This window comes from Natator depressus, chromosome 2 (assembly GCF_965152275.1).
Source record: "Natator depressus isolate rNatDep1 chromosome 2, rNatDep2.hap1, whole genome shotgun sequence".
In the NCBI taxonomy this organism is placed as follows: Eukaryota; Metazoa; Chordata; order Testudines; family Cheloniidae; genus Natator; species Natator depressus.
The window spans coordinates 32,768,499-32,790,152 of NC_134235.1; the positions used below are offsets into that span (position 1 = coordinate 32,768,499).

Consider the following 21,654-nt stretch of genomic DNA (forward strand, 5'->3'; position numbering starts at 1 on the left):
CCCTAGAAATGAGGATCTGATTGGCTGACCTTACGTTTTCTTCTTGCTTCACTGCTTCTTCAGCTAACAGTATGTTATCAGCATAATGGTTAGAAAGAAAAAAAAAAATGTCAATTTCTTGTCCCGCTGCTCGGTAGATGTGGTGGCTGCTGTTGGAACGGACCCTGTTTTGGCTGAGAGAAAAAAAAAGGCGGGTAATTCCTGCTGCCAGCTGTGTTAAAGGGCTGCCAAGAGAGCTGCAGAGTGTCTAGAGACCGGCCTTAACCCCGACCCAGGATCCAAACACCACTGAACTTTGGGGGAAGTTCAGATACAGTCTGGAACTTTGCAGCTCCGGCTCATCTCTATATAATCATCTCTATAGTCTTCCCTTTTAAAGAAACCCCCTGAATGGTGGACCCTCCAGTCTGTGAATAAATTAAAGAATCCTGCTTGGTAGCATGATTTGCCGCAGATTTGGATCAGGGTAACATTCCATAAACATTCCTGCCACCTTCGTCTTCATGATGGTGAAAGTCATGAACCATTTTGCACGGCATGCAGAAATTTGCCTTTCCCCTCTCCTCACAGCTGGGAATTCATGGAAGGACTTACTTCAGCTGGAACAGAAGCACTTACTGTCTAGCTTCCTTTTTATGTTTATTCCAAATGTAATAATGGTTAAAAATCCCTCTGCAAACATTTGCACTAATGTTAACAGCATCCAGTGTAGGAGAAAATAATCCTGGATAACACGGTAATAGATTTACAGTAGGATGAGAAAACTCATTACCAAATACATTATACTGTACCAGGGAAGATGGGAATTGCAGAGGTTCACTGTATATTAAAACAATGGCATTCTGATAAGCTTTGAGAAACTATTTGGGCCAGGTTTAGAACAGAAAACTAAAATGCAAATAGCGTAAAGCATGAAGAATGAAGTCCTGACCTTACTGAAGTCAGTGGCAAAATTCCTAGTGACTTCCATGGGGCTAAGATTTCACTCCTTGTCTATCTTTCATGTCTTGCTCTGATACAGGGGCCACTTGTTTTCTTTCCACAGATACATTCATAACTAATGTAAGCAGGCTCCCCAAATTTAGAACACACAGAGCTGAAATCACACCTTCCCCTTAATGCAGAGGACTTTGAGCCAGCACAGAAAAGGAACCACGGAACCATATGTCCCTGGCCTATGTCCATTTAGGGCCATGCTCTCCAATTCTCTCCTTAAAGCATGGCTCCCTTGGCTCTGGTACATGCACTCCATGTTCTCCTCCAAGAGGTGCTGCAGGCGTAAAGGCGAGTTAATGCTAGTTCCATCAGCAATGACACCAATGTAGATTTTTGCTGGAAAAAGTATTCTCTGTAGAGTGGAGCATGCTGTGTCCAGCAGCTAATCCCTGTCCCTGGAATACCACCTTTAGTCTCTCAGAACCCTGTGGATCTCATACTCAGGGTCTTCTACTGAGTCTGGAAGCAAGAGGGAACGTGATGAAGGAGACATGGTTTCCTTTTCCACAGTTTATGGGCCTTTTCTGAAACACTTTGCTGCTTAGGGTCATCAACAATACGTGGTTTGCAAAAACAAAAGAAAAACTAATATACAGCTTGCCTGGGGTACCTCAGAGGGGACAGAAAGTACTGAGACAATATTCCTTCAAGAGATTTTATGTATCAGCAGTGAAGGGGTTAGCACGCCTTAAAGTTCTAACTAATGGGCATGCATATTACTGCCACCTAATGGGCAGTATGCATAAATATTAGTGAATATGCAAACTACTGCTTTCATTAGGATTCATGATCACATTCTCTCTCTTTTTGTTTGCTTGTTTGTTTTTTGTTTAGCCAAGAAAGAAGACACAAATGGTTTTAAACCCAATACTAGTGAGCAGTAGAAATAGAGATTCTTGTTTAGCTGACATGGCTGTAGCCATAAGAATTTTCGTCCTAATTCCTAGCCCTGGTGTTGAATGTGTGTGGTTTAGCTGATGACCATGACATTTGCATTTATGTACTGCATTCACAGATTCAATGAAATCAAAACTAGCAGCTGTTACTCATAAAGAAGCTCAGTGCAACATGGCTATTGTTATAGAAATGAGGCAGAGCCACAGTCCTGCATCCAAATACCTAGAACTGTAAGAATATCTGGATGTGATTCTGAACTTTGCTACTCAGGGCATCTCTGATTCTGAAGTGTAACAGTGAGCTCCAAGGGCTTTGAATGTTTTCTTTTTATGTAACAGTCCTATTATCTTGAAACAGTGTTTTATGTATTTCCGATTACATTGTAAATGGTTCTGAGTGATTACAAAATGGATCGTCTGGATGAGGTTTTACTTGGCAGTATAAAATAGTTTTATTATTACACACTATCTAGTTTTGGTGTATAGTAAAATTGAAACAGACTGTAGGAGAAGGGTCCAGGAAAGTGAAGCCAATTATAAAAGCTAGATGTTTATACAAGATCCAAGTGAAGGGACTGAATTGAAATATTAGTGACCTGTATCATCTTTAACTTTTAGCTCTGTCAAGATGTTGTCACATTAATAATGTCACAGGGACTCTTTTATTCTATATTTGTAAACTGTGTGGCACAATGGGACCCTGAACTTACTGGAATACAAATAATAAAGGCATCCTCATTATCACTGAGAGATCATTGGAAATGTTGTGAGGATTCAAAAAACAAACGTGTAGCATCTAAATAATTGGTTGAGTGAGTTTTGATGACTCGCCTTCCTGCTTACCTAGGAACAGTAGGAAGATGGTTGATGACAGCAAAACTGTGAACCTATTTCTTTGTTCAGTGGGAAGATGCTCACATTTAGAATGATATTTGGAATAGATTTCACTAAAGAGCTGACAGCTGGATGCCCATAGTCTCCTCTTACTGCAGCAACACATAGCCAGTGACTATCATAGATCTCAAGTAGGTTTATACAGCTGTTACCCAACAAATCTCCTTATTTCTTATGGTGAGTAATGGTCTGATTGCTATTTTAGAAGCCAATCTGCTGTACATTTAATTAGAATGTATTCATGTTTTCTGGAGTCATGTCTCAATTTGAGTTTATTTACAGATGATTATCTTCCACCTTTTCTTGCTGTGCACAGATCTGGTAAATGAGAGACTGGAATCAATCTTTTTATTTTTCCTGATAAAACCAGATGTTTTCCAACGGTTACATGCCACAAGTGTGTGTGTGTGTGTGTGTGTGTGTGTGTGTGTGTGTGAGAGGGAGAGAGAGAGAGAGAGAGAGAGAATCTATATCTTTGTGAAACTCTGTATTGATGTTCACAATAGTAACAGGAACCACACATTGGTATCAATGAGGGGAGGAAAAGACCATTAGCAGTGGGAGACCAGATATGGTATTGAAGCCTAAAAGCTCTGGCTCTCTAGCATGGGATTCCATGTGATGCAAGGTGAATTCCACAGAATAACAGGAGTTCCAGGTAAAATTTTAAGGCTTCTGGACCAATTGTTAAAGTGGGTTGAAATTTGGGGGGGGAGTTCTCATCCCCAACAGTCAAGGGAAAGGGGAAGATGTTGAGAGAGTGCTGTTCTCCTGAGCCAGGGAGAGGAGGAGGTGACCTCTCCTTCCTTCTCCTGCACTTCAGCCACTGCTCACAGGATTCCCCTGGTACAGTCCTGAGGTACATAGGAGGTTTGTGTGCCTCTCCAATTATATTTTGAGTTTGCAGAACTTACGTGAATTCATAGACCTTACTAAAAGGCAAGAAGGAAGGCAGGAAGGAATGAAAACTGCCAAACCAGATTTCTCCTAGTTAAAAGAAAGTCTGTGCTAAGAGTTGGGCATAGATGAAAACCTCCGCTCTCTCACAAGCTTAATGGAGAGCCCACGGAGCCCAGACACAGGGCCATTAGCACCTTTCAGCATAATACAACTTTCTTTGCCTTTTTGAACCATCATATAGAATTTAATTGAGATGAGAGCTTTTTAAACCTATTGGAGGGTTGTCATTTTCTATTAAACTCTACCAGTTCTATGGAATCCGACTGGTTTCATCCTTATTAAATTCTGTAGCCTTTTCCCTACAAGAATTGGGTGCTTGATATTCTGATTGTGTAGCTCAGCAAACGTCAGGTCTATACCTCCTGATTGCACAGGGATTCTCCAATCCATCAGCCTATACCCATTGATGCAAGTGTGCGCTTGCTTATTTTATACAAATCTGCAAATCTGACCCAGCAAGTCCAGCAGGTAGAATAAGCTGAATTCACTATATTGATTTCAGCACTTTGAGATTTATATGCATGTTTCTCATTCTAATAGTTATAAATTATATTTGGCTGTATAATTACAATGAAATTCTCTTAACTCATCAATTGTCACAGACTTAGGAAATTGACTCCACAAAAAAAAAACAACGTTGTTTCTACGGTACTGTGTGTTATAACACTGGGCAAAGAGTTACACATACAGTTTTCATTAAAAGTAAATGAAGCCAGGTCTGGCACTTAGAGGCTAATATAAAAATGTAGAATTTTTGAGACTGAGAAGAAAAAGTACTGTGATTGCCACAAGTATTTAACTTTTTTTATCGTTCTGTGGAAAGCTGAAATTACTAGTTTACTGCCATAGTCATTTCTGGAAGTGTTTAGTTTATTTGTGCCTTACATTTATAAAGTGATTCCAGCAGAGGTGTATTGAATTTGATACCATTTTCAAATATTTCTCATAGAACTGATGTAAACATTAACATGTATCTAGGATGTTCGTCATTAAACGATTCGTGCTTCAAATTGTTGTATCAAAAGTTGAGAACCATTAATATGTGCAGGCTTTACAGGACACCAACAAATTTTACTATCCACCAATTTTAAGAAACTATAATTAAGGTGTGTTATGTATAAATTCATGAAATTATGTGTGCACATAAATACTGTATGTGAGAATAAATAATCCTTTGCCTAAATGTTCATTGCTGATGATCTGAAGTAGTTCAGCAAACTACCTATGTACCTCCAGGGATTGAACAGAGGCAAGAATTTTACAATCTATGCAGCCTCTACCCATTGCCATATTAGGTGCTAACAGACAAAAGAAGATCAGTCTTCAATGCTAAGTGAAATTCAAGCAAGTGTTGAGTGAGAAAGAGACTTGCTTACCATAAAATTAAACTGGTGAGCATTATGCAAGGACAAGGAGCATGAATGAGCAGGCCTCTTTATTAAAGGCCTCTTTCTCTCATGCACTATAAATAGAAAGTTTTTTCCTGGGCATTAGATTCTGGAGCCTACCAACCAACCCACACTTACTGAGCAGAGGAGAGCTCAGTTGCCTACAAATACTTTGGCTGCTGTGATATTTCCTAGCTTGTTTAGGGCTTTGCCACAGGGAAGCAGAAACATGGTGTGCTGCCCCAGGAGCAGACTATGAATCACATTGTGACTCTGAATCACACTCTGTTCCCCCATTTCCTATGTGAAAAAAAAGTTATCTGTACCAACACTATGCCTGGCAAAGATAACTTCCCCTGATATGCCAGCTCTGCTGTCCTGCCTGACACGTTTGGGTTGGCAGGGGACACAACCCCAAAATGTTTTGACGCTTTTCAGATCATTGTGGACCAGTGGGGATGTCACACACCTGCATGGCTCCATAGTAAGGATCAGAACTCCATCTCTGGCAACCCAGTGGCATTAGTGAACTGAATTTGTTCGTGTACTGTGGTGAATGGTATGAACCAACATTACTTTTGCTTTGAAAATTACAAATGATTAATCATAGAAACACATTCAAGAGTGAACTATAGGCTGTAACTATGGCATGTAGATGGGGCTGTGTCTGGTTGGGGTGCATTCTGTTCACACATTCCTACATTACACTAGCGTTCCAGTATTTGTAAGGTGGGACTTGTGCAATTAAGCTTCTTTCTTATTTATACTTCAGCAAGTACTCAAAACTGAGGCTGTAGTCTGCTGGTGCTCATCACCACTTATTATTGGTATTGTGGTAATGTCTAGGGGCCCCAGCTGAGTTTGGGGTCCTGTTGTGCAAGGCACTGTACAAATGTACAGGAAGACAAATCTTTGTCCGAAGGAGGTTGCAGTCTAAATAGTCAAAAGAGGCAAAAGGGTAGCAGAAAGGGAGCATTATTCTCTCCATTCTATAGACGGGGATCTCAAGCACAGATTATTTCAGAGCCTGATCCAAAGTCCATTGAAGACAATGTAAAAACTCCCATTGGCTTCAGTAGAGTTTGGATCAGGCCCAAAGTGACTTGCCCATCACATAGGAAGACTGTGGCAGAGCCAGGAATTGAACCCAAATCTGAATTTTAGTACAGTGCCTTACTTACAGGCTAGCCTCCTTTGGCTATGTCTATGCTATGAGCTAGGCATGTGAATCCCCTGCTCGTGTACACAAAGTCATGATAGCTCTCATTGAGCTAGCACAAGTATAAGTAGCCACAGTAGCACAGGTAGTGGCCGTGGAGGCACGGCTGATCTGTGCTGAGCACAAACCTACCTGAAACCACGTGAGGAGTATGTACTCGGCACAGCGCAGCCGAACCTTTGCTCTCACTACCTCTGCTACCGTGTCTACTATGTACAGCTAGCAGGAGTGTGTGTACACGAGCAGGGAAATCAAACCCCTAGCTCAGAGTGTAAACATAGCCTCTGAAAGTGTTTGCAAACATCCCTTTGGATGTCAACAAGGCACTTAGATGCCATGGTAATCGGCATGGCATAAGAACCGGAACAGAATAAAAAACAGCAGCAGCAAAAACTGGTAATGCTATGTTAGCGAGTACAACATAAACTACCATCAACCAAAAGTTACATATGGTAGTCCAATCTATGCTAAAATTCTCCCTGGTTCAATGGAAGTTTAGATATAAGTTAATAGTGCTGTATGGCAGCCAAAACAACATACGCACCTTGGGACTGCATACTTCACAGGCCTCACACAGTGAAGCAAGGAGGCGATTTCATCTGGACTAACCTGGTGGGAAGCACTACATTCAGTAGCAAGCATTTGCAGGATCAGGACCTAAGGTATTCAATATTCATTTATGTGGAATTCATTCCAGAATAAGTCACTTTCAAAAAACTATTCTTGCCATATATTTTGAATATCTTTGCCAAAGGGAACTGGTTCTTTGTTGTAGTGGATAAATACTGTGTGAAATAAAACAACTGTTCTTCTTATTTATTCAGGGTGAGATGTTAGGCATGTTGCCTCATCTACACTTAATGCCTCCCACTTCATCGTACACTAGTGATGGGTCATACTTGCAGCCAACTGTATAATCAGAGATGAGTTGTGTTTATATAATTAAGTGGTTTGGAACGTTAGATGAAGAAAAATACAGTTGGCCCTCTAGCAGAATTTGTAAAGGTTAATATTAAACTGGAAATTTCTTTAAACCATAAATTCACTAATGGCAGGATAAATATGAACATGTTGTTCTGGTTTCTTTTTTTAATAAATGGCTCCCATACGGGATCATTTCATCACGTCTGACATGATTCTCAATTATGCTGCTCATTGATTTTATTACATTTTAATGATAAATAAATAAGAGATGCAATATTCTAATAAAGGTCATTGAAACTGGCCCTTTTAGGTTTCATATGCTGCTTGTAATAACCGCTGTTAATCATAATTTAGAAATAGCAGGAAGTCTCCCAGTTTTCTAGGTATTAGCCCAAAAGCAAGGAGGCTTTCTGGGTGTATTTCCCTTCTCCAATACAGGGCCTGAATAATTGGGTACCTACCGAAGATGTCCAAATTCCTTCGAGACTTACACAGAAAAGATAAGATTGAATCATCAAACTGGTACAGACCAATACTCCATCTAGTTCAGTGGCCTGTCCTTGGATGTGCCAGATGCTTTGAGAGGAAGTGAAACTCAACCTACCCAAACCCATAAAGTATCCAATTATTATACCATAGGGTGAACCAAGCTGGGGATCTGCTCATATCCTGAAACAAGAGGATTGATATTCCCTCATAACTTTATCCTGGCTAGCGTTACTAGAGGTGCTGTTAAGACATTGAAGTCTAATGATTAAATAAAAAGCACAAAGGGTCATATTACAATACTTTTACTCGCTTTGAGTAGTACTTTTACCCATGAATACTGACTTCAGTGGGGTACTCTTTGGTGTGAGTAAAGTTATCATGATCTGACCCCAATGCATTGGATCAATAACATTCTGCCGCAGAAAGTTTTACCCATTAGTCTTGTGTATTGTATAAAACAGTATCCTTTTATCCACTTAATATTTGTTGTGTTTTCAGTGCATTGAGAGTTCTCTTCTTGTATTACATACAAGAGAGTAAATAAAGGCTCCTTATTGTCTTCCCCATGGCAATTTTTGGGAGCAAAATACTTTTGGTGTCAAATTTACCAGATTTGTTCTTAGTCTAAAGATGGTTTTATTGTGGAAATTTTGGTTTTGAACTTTGACACTCTGAACTTTGGACTGAAATAAATCAAAAATGACCAAACAGAGCTATTTATCTGGGCCTTAAAAAAATGGATTGTTTTGCATGATTTTTTTTCTTTCATAACAAAAGTTTTACTTAATTCAAACTTACTATGGATTTAAGTTAGTTCTCCATGAGGACAAGTGCCTTTAATATATTAGAAGTCATCTGGCTCAGAAATAACAAAGCAATATGTGTTTGAAAATCACATATTGCAAATGCAGCTGTGTTTATTGCAGTGATTACTTATTAAAATAAACACAAAGTGATTATTTGTACATGTGATCCCATATACATATGAAAATATTCAGACAAATGCACTCAGTGGGTTTATTTAAATCTCACATTAGAGATACAAATCAAACGTGTGATGAAGCACCACTCTTTTTTTGGTAAACTAATTGTAATTCTACATTAATGCAATAGTATGAGTGTGATTTTAAACATACATAATGCCAAGGACTTAGTCCTTCCTAGGAGCAAGTGCCCTTGATACATCTGAAGACACTAGGCTTAGAAATAACCCAACTTGATTATCATACACATTGTAAAGAGAGTGGTCACTTTGGATGGGCTATTACCAGCAGGAGAGTGAGTTTGTGTGGGGGGGGGCGGAGGGTGAGAAAACCTGGATTTGTGCTGGAAATGGCCCAACTTGATTATCATACACATTGTAAGGAGAGTGATCACTTTAGATAAGCTATTACCAGCAGGAGAGTGGGGTGGGAGGAGGTATTGTTTCATGGTCTCTGTGTATATGATGTCTTCTGCAGTTTCCACAGTATGCATCCGACGAAGCTCACGAAAGCTTATGCTCAAATAAATTGGTTAGTCTCTAAGGTGCCGCAAGTACTCCTTTTCTTTTTGCGAATACAGACTAACACGGCTGTTACTCTGAAAAAAGTTATGAATGGTTCCATTCAGAAGTGTATTGATTTAAATTTGCAGTGGCATGGACATTCAAGCACACTTCATGCATTTATTTAAATCTTAACATAAAGATGTAGCCACACTGGGCCAGATGCTCAGCTGGTGTATACCATGCTCCACTAAAGGCAAGGTAGTGACATAATTTACATTGGCTGAAGTAGCGAATCCATTTATTTGAATAGGTAAATGTCATTTGTTCATTTTTTTCTCATAGAATATCATTTGGAAAACTACATTATTGTAGACTAGGGTTACGTTTTTAAATGCACAAAAGTGAGGTAATTTGAAGTGATGGTTCTCTCAACAGTATTACACATATTTATTAAGGTATTAGAGCGAATAGCAATGCAAAATAATACATGGCTTGAGTACTTTAAGAATAATCTAATATCATGAAAGAATAACTCACACAATCCAACAAGGCTTACTTTTATTATTACCTTAATAAAGACTTTGAACTCTGGGTATATTACAGTCAATAGAAGTCAAAAGTAAATAGAGTTTCTATAGCCAAACCTCTCCCAAAGCAGGAGTTTGGCTATAGTTAGAGCTACTGATTGATTGGAGTAGTTCTTTTTCTGAAATCCTGGAACTCAAAACCACAAACGCTTAGGTAATGTTTCATAATCAACCATTCCTTTCTAGTACTATGCACACTGTATATCCCAGTCGTCCTTTCTTAGAGTCTAATGTGCATATTAGTCCATTCATAATTTAGTCCCAACAGCAATAAATACATTGGAGTATAGTTAGTGTGCATCTCCTTCTTGCACTTTAAACTGGGGCCTGATCGTCAAATGCTTTCTTCCTCATATGGAACTTTCCCTGCTTCATCTGCATCCCCTCAATGGACACCCCAGTGAGTCCAGGAGGGGGCGCATAGGAAAAGAATGAGAACTAATTGTTCTCTGTGATCATTACTTGCTGACCCCACAGATTTCCCATCACTTGCTGACCCCACAGCGGATACCTCAGAAGGAGACAGTGGTGCATGAAGGATCATTAACTGTCTTTATATGCCCTCCATGGAGCACCTGCAGTGGAATGGAATGAATAGCAGGATGGGTTCTGCTCTATGCATCAAGCTGGTCCCTTCCATGTGTTATACCAATAAATAAAAAACCAGCAGGATCTTATTAAAGGGAAAAAGGCAAAATACCACATTTATTGTGAATACAGAAAGAATCATAGTAAGCAGTTAGTTACAGCTATAACATTCCATTCAATCTCATATTTATTCACACATTCATTCATACACACACACACAGGTTCTGCAAGGTTGTTATCATAGTTACCAGCCTTGGAGTTGCTCATGCCAAGCCACTGGCCAGGTGGCCTGGACATGAGGAGGGAGCAGGGCCTTGTCAGATGCTCATCTGATGCTCCTGGAAGTTGGTTTGCAGAATCAGACCCCAAAGTTCTCACTTTTTAGAGTCTATTTCTATAGGAATTTCTTCCTATGCCAGTCTATGGGAATTGCTTCATCATGCTGTTGCTGAATCAATCAGCAGATAGCACATTCCTGACGGCTCCGTGCTGCTAGATGTTATCTTGTTCTTTGGTTCTCCCATTCTTGAGGCTGTTGGGTGGATTCCAGTCTGCCCTCCGGGGGTCCACTGGTTATTTCCACTTGACACCTTCTTCAGCCGATGGACACTGGATTCTTAGGCTGGCACCTCCCTGATCATTCAGTTATTATCCACACCAAGCATCCATCCACATACATCCTCTATCTCTATTTTAATCACAATTGTTAATACAACAAAAGGGCGGGGAGTCTCTGGGTGCTGTTTCTGTTGTTACAGAGTATTGCTTTGAGTCTCTCTGTGTGAATTGCTTTGAGAACAGACTCTGCCTTAGAATGTACTAACACAATTAGCAGCTTGCAAGTTTCACGCATAGAGGGAGAGAAACAGTTCCAAAAACCAAGAGACCTCTTAATTAGTAATACCCTGGAATTTAAACTATGGGGAATCAAATTCATTTGTGATTTTAATACAGAACTTCTTTAATATGATCCAACACATGTGGATCTGCCACACTGGATAGTCTCATCGCCAGTGAACTCCAAACCTCTTACTCTTGAGGGGATACTTTGCAAAGAAATGCATTGGAAACCTCAGGGCACTTTCCTGACTTTGGCACATGGTAACTGCCATCCCTGCCTTTCTGATATACATATGACCAAGGTTCCATTTCTGTTTTAAATTCCTTCCCCAACCCGTACAGTTCTAAAAAAGCTTTGAATACTTCAGCCCATTAAATTCTACAGGTCTCTAAATTTTACCTTTCATGTTCTCCCATCTCACTTTTGAGGTGACCCAGATAAGCAGGGTAGTGATTGTAAGCTTATCATTAATGCATGTTCTTCATTACACTCTCTGAAATTCTGTGTGGTGCCTGGTTAGTGGCAGTAATTTGTTACATTAACCTGCATTCTCATACACAGGCACTGTGTGAATATAACATCATTGGGATACCACAGCAGTCCTTACAATATAATTAGTATGAGTAAACTACAATAAATAGTCCCATGATCAAAGCAAGAGAAAAATCTCTTTTTATTTATGTCATCTGCCAGAAGTTATGATCGTTTACTTATGTCCGAAGTTACTGTTTCCATTTTAATATTCCTATTAGTATTTGGATGGTTTCTATGAAGACTATTCAATAAACATCATTCAGTAAAAGTTAGATAGTCCTAATGCAAAATCCTCTGGAATTTTTATTAAACAATTATGCTGAACTTCCTGACAGTTTTATTTCTGAGAAAGTTACAACCTTATTATGCATCCAAGTGAGTAATCCCACATTGCTGAAAATTCCTATAACAATTTAGTGAGTAGTACTGAAAGCAGATGCAGCTGAATTAATAGAAAGAGTAACCATTCTGGTTATAAAGAGATATTCCAGGAAAGAAGGATATAGCAAAAAAAGAAAAAAAGCTGCATTTATTTTTTAAGACACAGGACAACTTAAATAAAGAGTGTAAAGCGGTAGTGTGCAAACAAGGAAATATTAGAGAAATAAAGAGCGCATAAAGTATCTTGACCTGCTAAAATGATTCTTTCATGCATGTGTTATTCATGTATTTGAAGCTTAATGGAGAATCTTTATGGAGAATGCTGTTAAGATAAATGTGTGATTAAGTAGTTCTTGAAGAGTATTAAACCCCAAATGGTTGAAGTTTGTTTGCTTTTCTGAATGTGATTTTGTGTGTCGCTTGCTATAAATCCATTCAGATGGTGTTTCGTGTAAGTATCCCTTTAATCAGCTGCTAACTAATAGCTGCTATTCCTCTTAGTCAATAATAGATACATGGTCCGATCCAAAATTCCCAAAGACAACAAAACAACTTCAGTGGGCATTGGATCAGGCCCATAGTGTTTGACGTGAATAAATCTAATTAATTCTGGTTTTCAGTAATAAAAATAATGGGTGAAATCCTGGCCCTTTTGAAGTCAATGGGAGTTATGCCAGTGATTTCAGTGGGACCAGGATTGTAGTTAATCAGCAAGCTAAAAGAAATGGGAGAAAGTGGGACGGGAATTAATCTTCAGGGCAGGCTGATTCATTTTATGACCAAATTACTGTAATCCTAGATTCCTCCTTTCCTACTCTCAGCAAACAGTTCCTAACAATCCAAGGGCTGAGATATGTTCACAAAACTACTGTTGAGTTGTCTTGAATAACAAACATTTTTTAAAAGATGAAGTCTTTTTGTGGCTAATTTCTGAACAGGAAAAACAGCTGTATACATTCAATATGTCGTTGCTGCAATAATTTACCTGGCTGTAGTCAATTTTCACTCCCATAAGGGCCAAGTTCCCCATTTCAAGTTTAGCTCTTCATATAGTTTGTGCAAACAGTCTATTTATTCAGCAATATAAACAGTGCTGCCAACTCTCATGATTTTGCCTTGTATTGCCACAGTTGATGTTTTTCTCAAAGTCCTGTCTCCTGGAGTCAGATGAATATATGATACTCTCTGCTTCCATTTAAAAAAAATTCTCACCATCAGAATGTGGAGAAGAGCTTGAAAACATGACCCTAAAAAGCCATAAAAATTCAGAAACCAGAAGACAGATTAAAAAGAATACTGCATTTATTTATTTTTTTAACCCTGATTTTAAGCCAAACTTCTGATTTGTGTGTGTTTGTGTGGCCTGACTCTGGATTTTTTGAATACATAGGGTGAGCAATAGTGTATAAACTATACACAGTTTAATGAATGCAGGGAGCAACCAATGAACGTTCTGTTCAGCCTGTTCTTGTTTATAGTGACTGTCAAATAAAGATTCTGTGATGTACTGAAGAATTCTTCATTTAAACAACCCTTTCCCCACCCCCTTCACAGGGTTTCAAAGATTTTTTTCCTCACAACAGCTTTTCCATCTTCCCTGTTCATTGGACTGTGACCCTCACAACAATTTTAGATGCCTAGTTCCAGCTCTGCTCTCCCAGCAGCTGTAGAAACCTGGTCTCCCAACTTGGCCTCTTGGAGGAGGTCAACACAGAAGGAAATTTCTGTTGTGGTAGCATCCCATCATAACTTGTACTGTAACTTCCCTGCTTTAGAACTCATCACCTGAGAATCCTCCCTTTCAGTCAGGAAGTGGAGGAAAGGAAGGAAGTTGGACATCCTATTTAGGGACCCAGTGTTTCAGATGCATCTCATTCCAGTGGCATTTTCATGTGGAATATTTATAACCATTCTGTCAGGGGACAGGTTGGAGAGAAGTAAATGTACTGGTTAAAGAAAGCCAAACAGGAGCAAGAGCCTGGCTAAAAACACAATGGCCCTGGCTCATGTGCTGCATAAGATGTACCTTCAAAATATTTCTGAACATAAAGCTCTGTGTAAAATCATCATGGCCCACTAAAACCATCTTTGGACTAGCTCAAAATCTTTAGCCTCTACAGTGTCCTAGTTGTGACGAGAACAAACTCATTCTGGTAATGGATACCTGGAACCTTCCATTGCGAACACACACACACGAATTGTGCCTCTGTTATTAATCACTTATCAGATTATTCAGTGTTAAAACTATAAATATTTTGACCATTACACTCAAACGCTCTATTAATACCCAAATCAAAGGGGCAACTTGGCAGCTCAGGGAAACATTTTTGTGGGCTGGGATTCTCAGACATCTACTTTATAACTCTGTCAGGCTGAGTGCTCAGCACTTTTCCAGGCTGAAAAATCAGATCTTAATCATTCTTACTCATAAAATATTTAACCTTGAGGTAGCAATCTTTTTCTGTAAACATGTTAAGATCAGTAGGAGATGTATGTGGACAATCAAATTTGTTGCAAATCTTTTCTGAGCTCAGCTGATGTAGCTCATCAGAATGTGTTTAACAGTTATCCATCTCCACAGGAATGTTTATAGATAAGATGAAAGCAGCCCTGCTTATTAATCACACATTGTATGTTTGACTCCTGCTCCCTTCCTCAGTCTCTAAATCAACTACATCTGGTTCTTACAGCTTAGCTGTGCAGCTTACCTTTCACAATGAAACATGCTCACTGCTACGGAAGCAGGTCCAATTTGATTAAAAATGAATTACTGAGTCAAATAGTTGTGACTAAGATCTGGGCATCAGCTAACCATAAATATGATCAGTTATAGAAAAAATCACTGATGGGTGTAAAAGAAACCCCAACGGGTTCAATTGTCATGGTTCCATTGACTTCAATGGAGATGCATCTATCTATACCAGCTGCATCCAGGCCAGTGCATTTTCATGTTAATACTCTATAGAAGACATTAAACAAGATGTTAGTACAATGCCTATATAAGTCAGAAATAAAGTCAGCATTTTCTAGTGTGGCACTGTCTTTGTTGTGTGTTATGGCAGGGCCCGGGCCTAAGCAGCTAGAAAGAACAATCCAGGCCGGACTAAAAATAACAAACAAAACCAAACCAACCAGTCTTTGGGGTTTCCAGTTTATTTAGACGGTCCTTGTTCAAACATATTACACATCCAGCAACAACTCTAGCCACATCCCCTTCATTCAGTTCAACAGGCTGTAAACTGTTCACAAACAATATCAAAGCAACAACAACAGACAGTAACAATGAAGTGGCCCATGTCTTCAAAAACCCCTGTTCTGGGTTCTGGTCAACAATGCCCACGTTTCTCTCTCATTAACATGGCCCAGCTCCTTTTTTAAGCTTATGAGCCTGGCTAGAGTCAGCTGCTTTCCCCACTGAGACTTTGAGATCCTCAGCTGGGATTTAACCCAGTGAAACCACATTGCTGACTGGCTTGGGGCCTGGGACCAAGCAGCATCCCTTCCAGGAGATTTTGAGCAACATATGCACTTCTATACATGTACAGGGCTTGATTTCTCCCCTGTAGTGAGCTCTGTTCAGGGCAGGGGCCATTTTGGAGCCAGTTACAGCCGCTGCCTCTCCACCACAGCTGCTCCAGCATCAGCATAACTTAGAGCAATTTAGGGGCTGCTTTCTCTTATTCCAGTTAATTATGGCACCTAAGGGATGGTAGGCCAGCTGAGAATTGGGAGACTAGAACTGCATACTCTGCATGCCTCTTTCCCCCTATAATATGCCCCCTCTGCTGGGATCAGGGGAAGAACTGAGAGCTAAGAACTGAGAGCTCCCTCATGATAGGGAAATTCTCATCTAGGCACTGGACCAGACTTCAGTGCTTTTATACTTCTTGCGAGACATAAAGTGGCTCAAAGAGGGGACGACAACCAAGTCCCTTCTCCCATGCATAGGTAAGAAACGTGCAGTGCTTTAAAGTCCTGATGTACTGTCATTTAGATCCGGTTAGGTGTTGTTGCATATCTATACAATTACAATAGATTCTAAAAAATAAATTAATCTATTAAAGGTTGCACAAGAGATGCACATCCGCAATAGCTGTTAATACTCTGTGGCTATTGTTTGTAACAAACAATTGTTTTGCAACAGCTCATAAAATCATTAGATTGGTCACCTATAAATGTAGCATTCACATGTACTTTATGAATCACTAATATTAATCTCTTATTAACTTCAGCAATTGTCAGTCTTCAATCAAATGTGGTGTTAATTATCAGCATGTCTTCATTTAACATGCGGACAACTCTAAAATAATTCATTTTTATTTGGGAGGCCTTGAGCGACAGTGAAAGTGTATTGAAGTAATCCACAAGGCTCCCTGCTTCTCTGATCACTCCTTGACTCCATTGTCTCCTATCGCCATCCTCTGCTCTTTGAAGTTCCCCCTTAAAACACTCTCCTGCCCTGAACCCTCTAAACCCTAGTCTTTCTGTCAAAGATGTGTTAACAAAACAGATGCACATGCACATTTTAAAAATCCTGGAGCTAACCAAACACATGCTGAATGTCACTGCTCAATTACTTTTCATAGTGCCCTACTCTCCTGATCCTGTTTCCAGTCATTATCTATTTAGACTGTGAGCTTTTCAGGACAGGGACCATGTTGTCTAGAGTTTCACATACTTTTGGCACTATGTAAATGATAATAATATTGTTACGTGTTATATTGCAAGAAGAACATGTGGTAGCATCGGTAGTCATTGAGGCAATATGTAGGCTATTAAAAAAAGATTAGAAAAAGATAGGAGCTTATTCACACTATCTGGTTTTTGCATATGAATTAACACGGTCTTTGTCACTTTGCAAGTTGTGTGTGATTGTTTGCAAGGCAAATTGCAACAAACTCCTGTTTCTGTAAAGGAAGGATTGAACCCTAAAGAACCACTCTAGTGAGGTGATAGATGGGCTCAACACAGGGGTAACTGGGTGTGGTTTAGAGTCCGTGGTATGGAGGAGGCCAGACTAGATGATCTAGTTGTCCTTTCAGGCCATGAACACAATGACAACTGGCCCTATTATGTTACAGATTTTATCTCCCATTGACTTCAGAAGAAGTGCCATGCACAGAATGATGGGAAGGGATGGCCTCGGTGAGAGATCTGAAACTTCTTCTTACAATAGCATTTCTAGCTAATCATTACAAGTGTGCACAACTGATACCTTTTCCGTAAAATGCCCTTGTTGTTACCTTTTCTCTTTCACAGCTCGAGAACTACATTGTGGAAAATATGAAGTCGGAGATGGCCCAGATACAGCAGAGTGCAGTTCAGAACCACACAGCCACCATGCTTGAGATAGGAACCAGTCTCCTAAGTCAGACAGCAGAGCAGACGAGAAAACTCACAGATGTTGAAACCCAGGTCAGTCCCGAGGGCCATATTCTAAGAATTTATGGTGGACCACCTTCCCCACCACCTCCTTTTACCACATCATCACAAAGTAGATTTCAACACTTTCTGTTTATTGGTAGCAACAGCAATGATGACTGATTCTCGTTATGTATTTTTCTTTATACTTAATGAGGATTGGTTGGTATATTTAGCTTTTTTATGTGTTTGTCAGGCTGGATTGACCAAAAAACTAACAAGCATTTGATTTCAAATAAACAGCCCAGCTACCAACAGTGAATGATACAAGTGTCAAGCTAAATAAATAATTTTAGGTTAAAATACCTCCTTTGATCTACATTATTACTTGCCACTTTATTTTGAGAAATGTTATTTATTTTCTCTGACATGTTTCCAGACATTTGAAAAGTATTGTACATGTGGAGTTTTTTACAGGTCCAAGAGAGAGGGACAAACATTCATTCATTTGTCAAGTGCTATGCAGTTGTACAATTTGTTATTCTACAAAGTTTTACAATGTGGCATGAATATAAGACCATTTCAAAGGACATAGTTTACAGAGGGCTCCCCCCACCCCCCCATGGTATTGAGTATTAATAACTTCAATGCAAACTAGTGGACAAACGTGCTGTTCTTATAACCAGCAATTTATCCAGAATACCATATCAGCTGAGGTCTAATGCTTATCATAGGGCCGTATATACTAATTCTTTTCTTTTGACTTTTCTATCAGTTTACAGTTCACATTACATTATTTTTTCTTTCTCCAAGGACTTCCCCTTGCAATTTGTAGTCTGTGGTATCTTTGACAGTTGCAATGCATTCAAACTGTTTATTTAAAACAAATGTATTCATGTGTTGTATTTATTTGGTTTGTTGTAGCAAACTGTTTGAGATAGATCATACTGTTTGCACTCAAGTCCTGACCCAAGTTTACAATATCATTCCCAAATTATTACATAATCACATTACAATATAAAAAGAACAATAGCAATTACCAAAGGGAGGACACTTAATTTACTCTAGCTAGAGATGATATGCACATGGTGATGACAAAACAGTCTTACTCAGCTGCTTATTTTTTTCGTACATTGGTTAATAAAAGTCACCTTCTCAAATGACCTTAGCTTTTATGTAACGGAGTATAGATTCATGAAAATGTTGGAGCAAATCTGTTCTGTAGCACATAGCGTTACACATAGCAGTCTCGTATCGAACTGCAACAATACAAGTCTAGATTTTGACTTTGGACTACATGCCCTGCAGGGGAACAATGGGGTGTAGAAATGCTTCCTTATGCCTCTGCCTGCGCTACCTAGACTTTGGGTCTGCTCAGGGTGCAGTGGGTGCTATGTGCCCATTTACTCCCTCCTGACGCAGATGGGTGGGGAAGGGCAGGGAGTAGTGGAGCCTTGGCTCTGCCCCACTTAGAATAATAGAATCTTAGAAATATAGGGCTGGAAGACACCTTGTGAGGGCAATAAGTCCAGCCCCCTGCTCAGAGGCAGGACCAAGTAAACATATCCCATCCCTGACTGGTGTTTGTCCAACCTGTTCTTAAAAACCTCCAATGAGGGGGGATTCCACAACCTCCCTTGGAAGCTGTTCCACAGTTTAGCTACCCTTATAGTTAGATTTTTTTCATAATATCTAACCTAACTCTCCCTTGCTGTTGATTAAGCCCATGACTTCTTGTCCTACCTTCACTTCTCCATGGCATACCTCCCAACTAAGACAGAAAAGGCATCTCAGAATGGGTCTTAAAATTTTCAAATAAATGGAGACATTATTAGACTGAGTCTTCTGCTTTGTGCTTTCTCACGTAAGGTAGATTCTGTGGGGAAGCATTGCCATAGAATCACATGATGATATTGACAATTACCCATCTAAAATTCTTTTTTATAGTGTTATTGTGCACTTTTAAATTGACACTGCATTCATTTGAGTGCTTGAATTTCAGCAGTGGTCTTCCCTTTCTTATATGTACTCTTGTAGATAACATGCTTTAGAACCTGGTGGGATGGAAGTTGCCACATCAATGTAAGAAATTATTACTGTCATTCTGACTGAATATTTCCTTTTTCATTTAATTTTTGAGATGCAAAAATATACTTGAGTTGCTAAAATCTGTTACTTTCCATTTAAAAATGTCATTGCCATTTCAATTATACCCATTAGGGCCTGAATCTGTAAATTGTTCCATGAGGGCAGATCCTTGACCCTGCACAGAGCCCCAGTGAAATCAAAGACAACTGCATGGAACAACTTGCAGGATCAGGGCCTCTATTATTTACACAATCTGTGTAACGATGCAGTGGAGTTGACATAAGCCGGGGTGGGCAAACTTTTTGGCCCAAGGGCCACATCTAGACATGGAAATTGTATGGTGGGCCATGAATGCTCACAAAATTGGGGTTGGGGTGTGGGAGGGAGTGAGGTCTCCAGCTGGGGGTGAGGGCTCTGGGGTGGGGCTGTGGATGAGAGGTTTGGGGTGCAGAAGAGGGATCAGGGCTGGGGCAAGGGATTGGGATGGGGGGTGGTGGGATGAGGGCTCTGGCTGGGGGTAGGGGCTCTGAGGGGGTGGGGCCAGGGATGAGGGGTTTGGGGTATAGGAGGGTGCTCCAGGCTGGGACCAAGGGATTCGGAGGCTGGGAGGGGGTTGGAGTGTGAGAGGGGGTCAGGGGTGCAGGCTCTGGGTGGTGCTTACCTCAAGCAGCTCCCAGAAGCAGCAGCATGTTCCCCTCCGGCTCCTACACGGAGGCGCGGTCATGCAGCTCTGCACGTGCCCCATCTGCAGGAGCCGCCCCTACAGCTCCCATTGGCTGCGATTCCCAGCCAATGGGACCTGCGGGTGTGGCGCTTGGAGCGGGGACAGCGTGTGGAGTCCCCTGGCTGCCCCTATGCATAGGAGTCGGAGAGGGGACATGCTGCTGCTTCTGGGAGCTGCGCAGAGCGGGGCAAACCCCAGATCCCACTTCCCGGCGGGAGCTCAAGAGCCAAATTAAAACATCTGATGGTACGGAAGTGGCCCGCGGGTCGTAGTTTGTCCACCCTGACGTATGCAGATACTGAGTGCATGCCAACATTGCAAAAAGAGAAATCTTGAGGGAATTCTGTCATAGAAGCTCTAGTTACAAAACATCATATGCAACAGTTTGGCATGTGTTCAAATGCTGTCCAAGTACTCTTATGATCTATTTATGTGTTGTATATCTTTAATCTGAGGTTTTGTATACAGTTTCCCTCCTTTTAATGGCATATTATTATTCTGCAACAAATATGGGGCCAGCACTTCAGCCTGTGTTTACCAGCACAGCTCCACTGACTTCAGTTTACACCAGGTCAGGATCTGGCCCCATGTTTAAAACATATTTTAAACCATGAACTGACCATTTCAATTAGACATCATGCAAGCTGACATAACGTAGAATAAACATGTAACTCATTGTTCAAGTCTTCAGAATGGTAATACTAGAACATTGCAAGTTTTAACGCTTTTATTTATCCTTAAGGTACTAAATCAAACATCCCGTCTTGAAATTCAGCTGCTGGAAAATTCATTATCTACTTACAAGCTGGAAAAACAACTTCTGCAGCAGACACATGAAATACTGAAAATTCATGAGAAAAACAGGTGAGAGAAAGTTATTAACCCCTTAAATGCTTTCTCTGTTTACCACAAATACTTTCCAATTCTACTCCTTTAAACCGCTGGGGCAAATGGTTGTTCTGAGCCTTGAATAAACAAAAACATGTAGATGGAAAGTCTAAGTAAAATCTAGATTGACAGATACTGGGAAGCATAAGGAAATATCAGCAAATCAGCAAAACCAATTCTATATGGTACTAAGGTGTGGTAGTCCCTTAAGTTTTCAAACAATTAAATATACATAACTGGGTGAAAAGGCATAAGGAAAAGAGAAGTCTTCTGAAGTACATTTATAATATTGAAGTGGAAGAACTACCATGTTATGGGCTAAATTTTTCTCTTCAATCCTTAGTGCTGCACTCCAATTTAGTTAGTACTTGTTCTGTAGGCCGAACTCCTACTTACAGCAATGGGAC

The 21,654-nt window shown here is 40.1% G+C and overlaps 1 protein-coding gene across 2 annotated transcripts in view; it reads left to right on the forward strand.

Annotated features, from left to right (window-relative positions):
* The window catches only part of ANGPT1 (angiopoietin 1), a 206,673-nt gene that overhangs the window by 79,343 nt on the left and 105,676 nt on the right, over window positions 1–21,654 (forward strand). For both annotated transcript variants that reach the window (XM_074943948.1, XM_074943949.1), the window contains exons 2-3: window positions 17,446–17,601; window positions 21,102–21,223. In XM_074943948.1, the coding sequence (XP_074800049.1) occupies window positions 17,446–17,601; window positions 21,102–21,223 (278 nt within the window). The remainder of the gene's footprint in view (window positions 1–17,445; window positions 17,602–21,101; window positions 21,224–21,654) is intronic.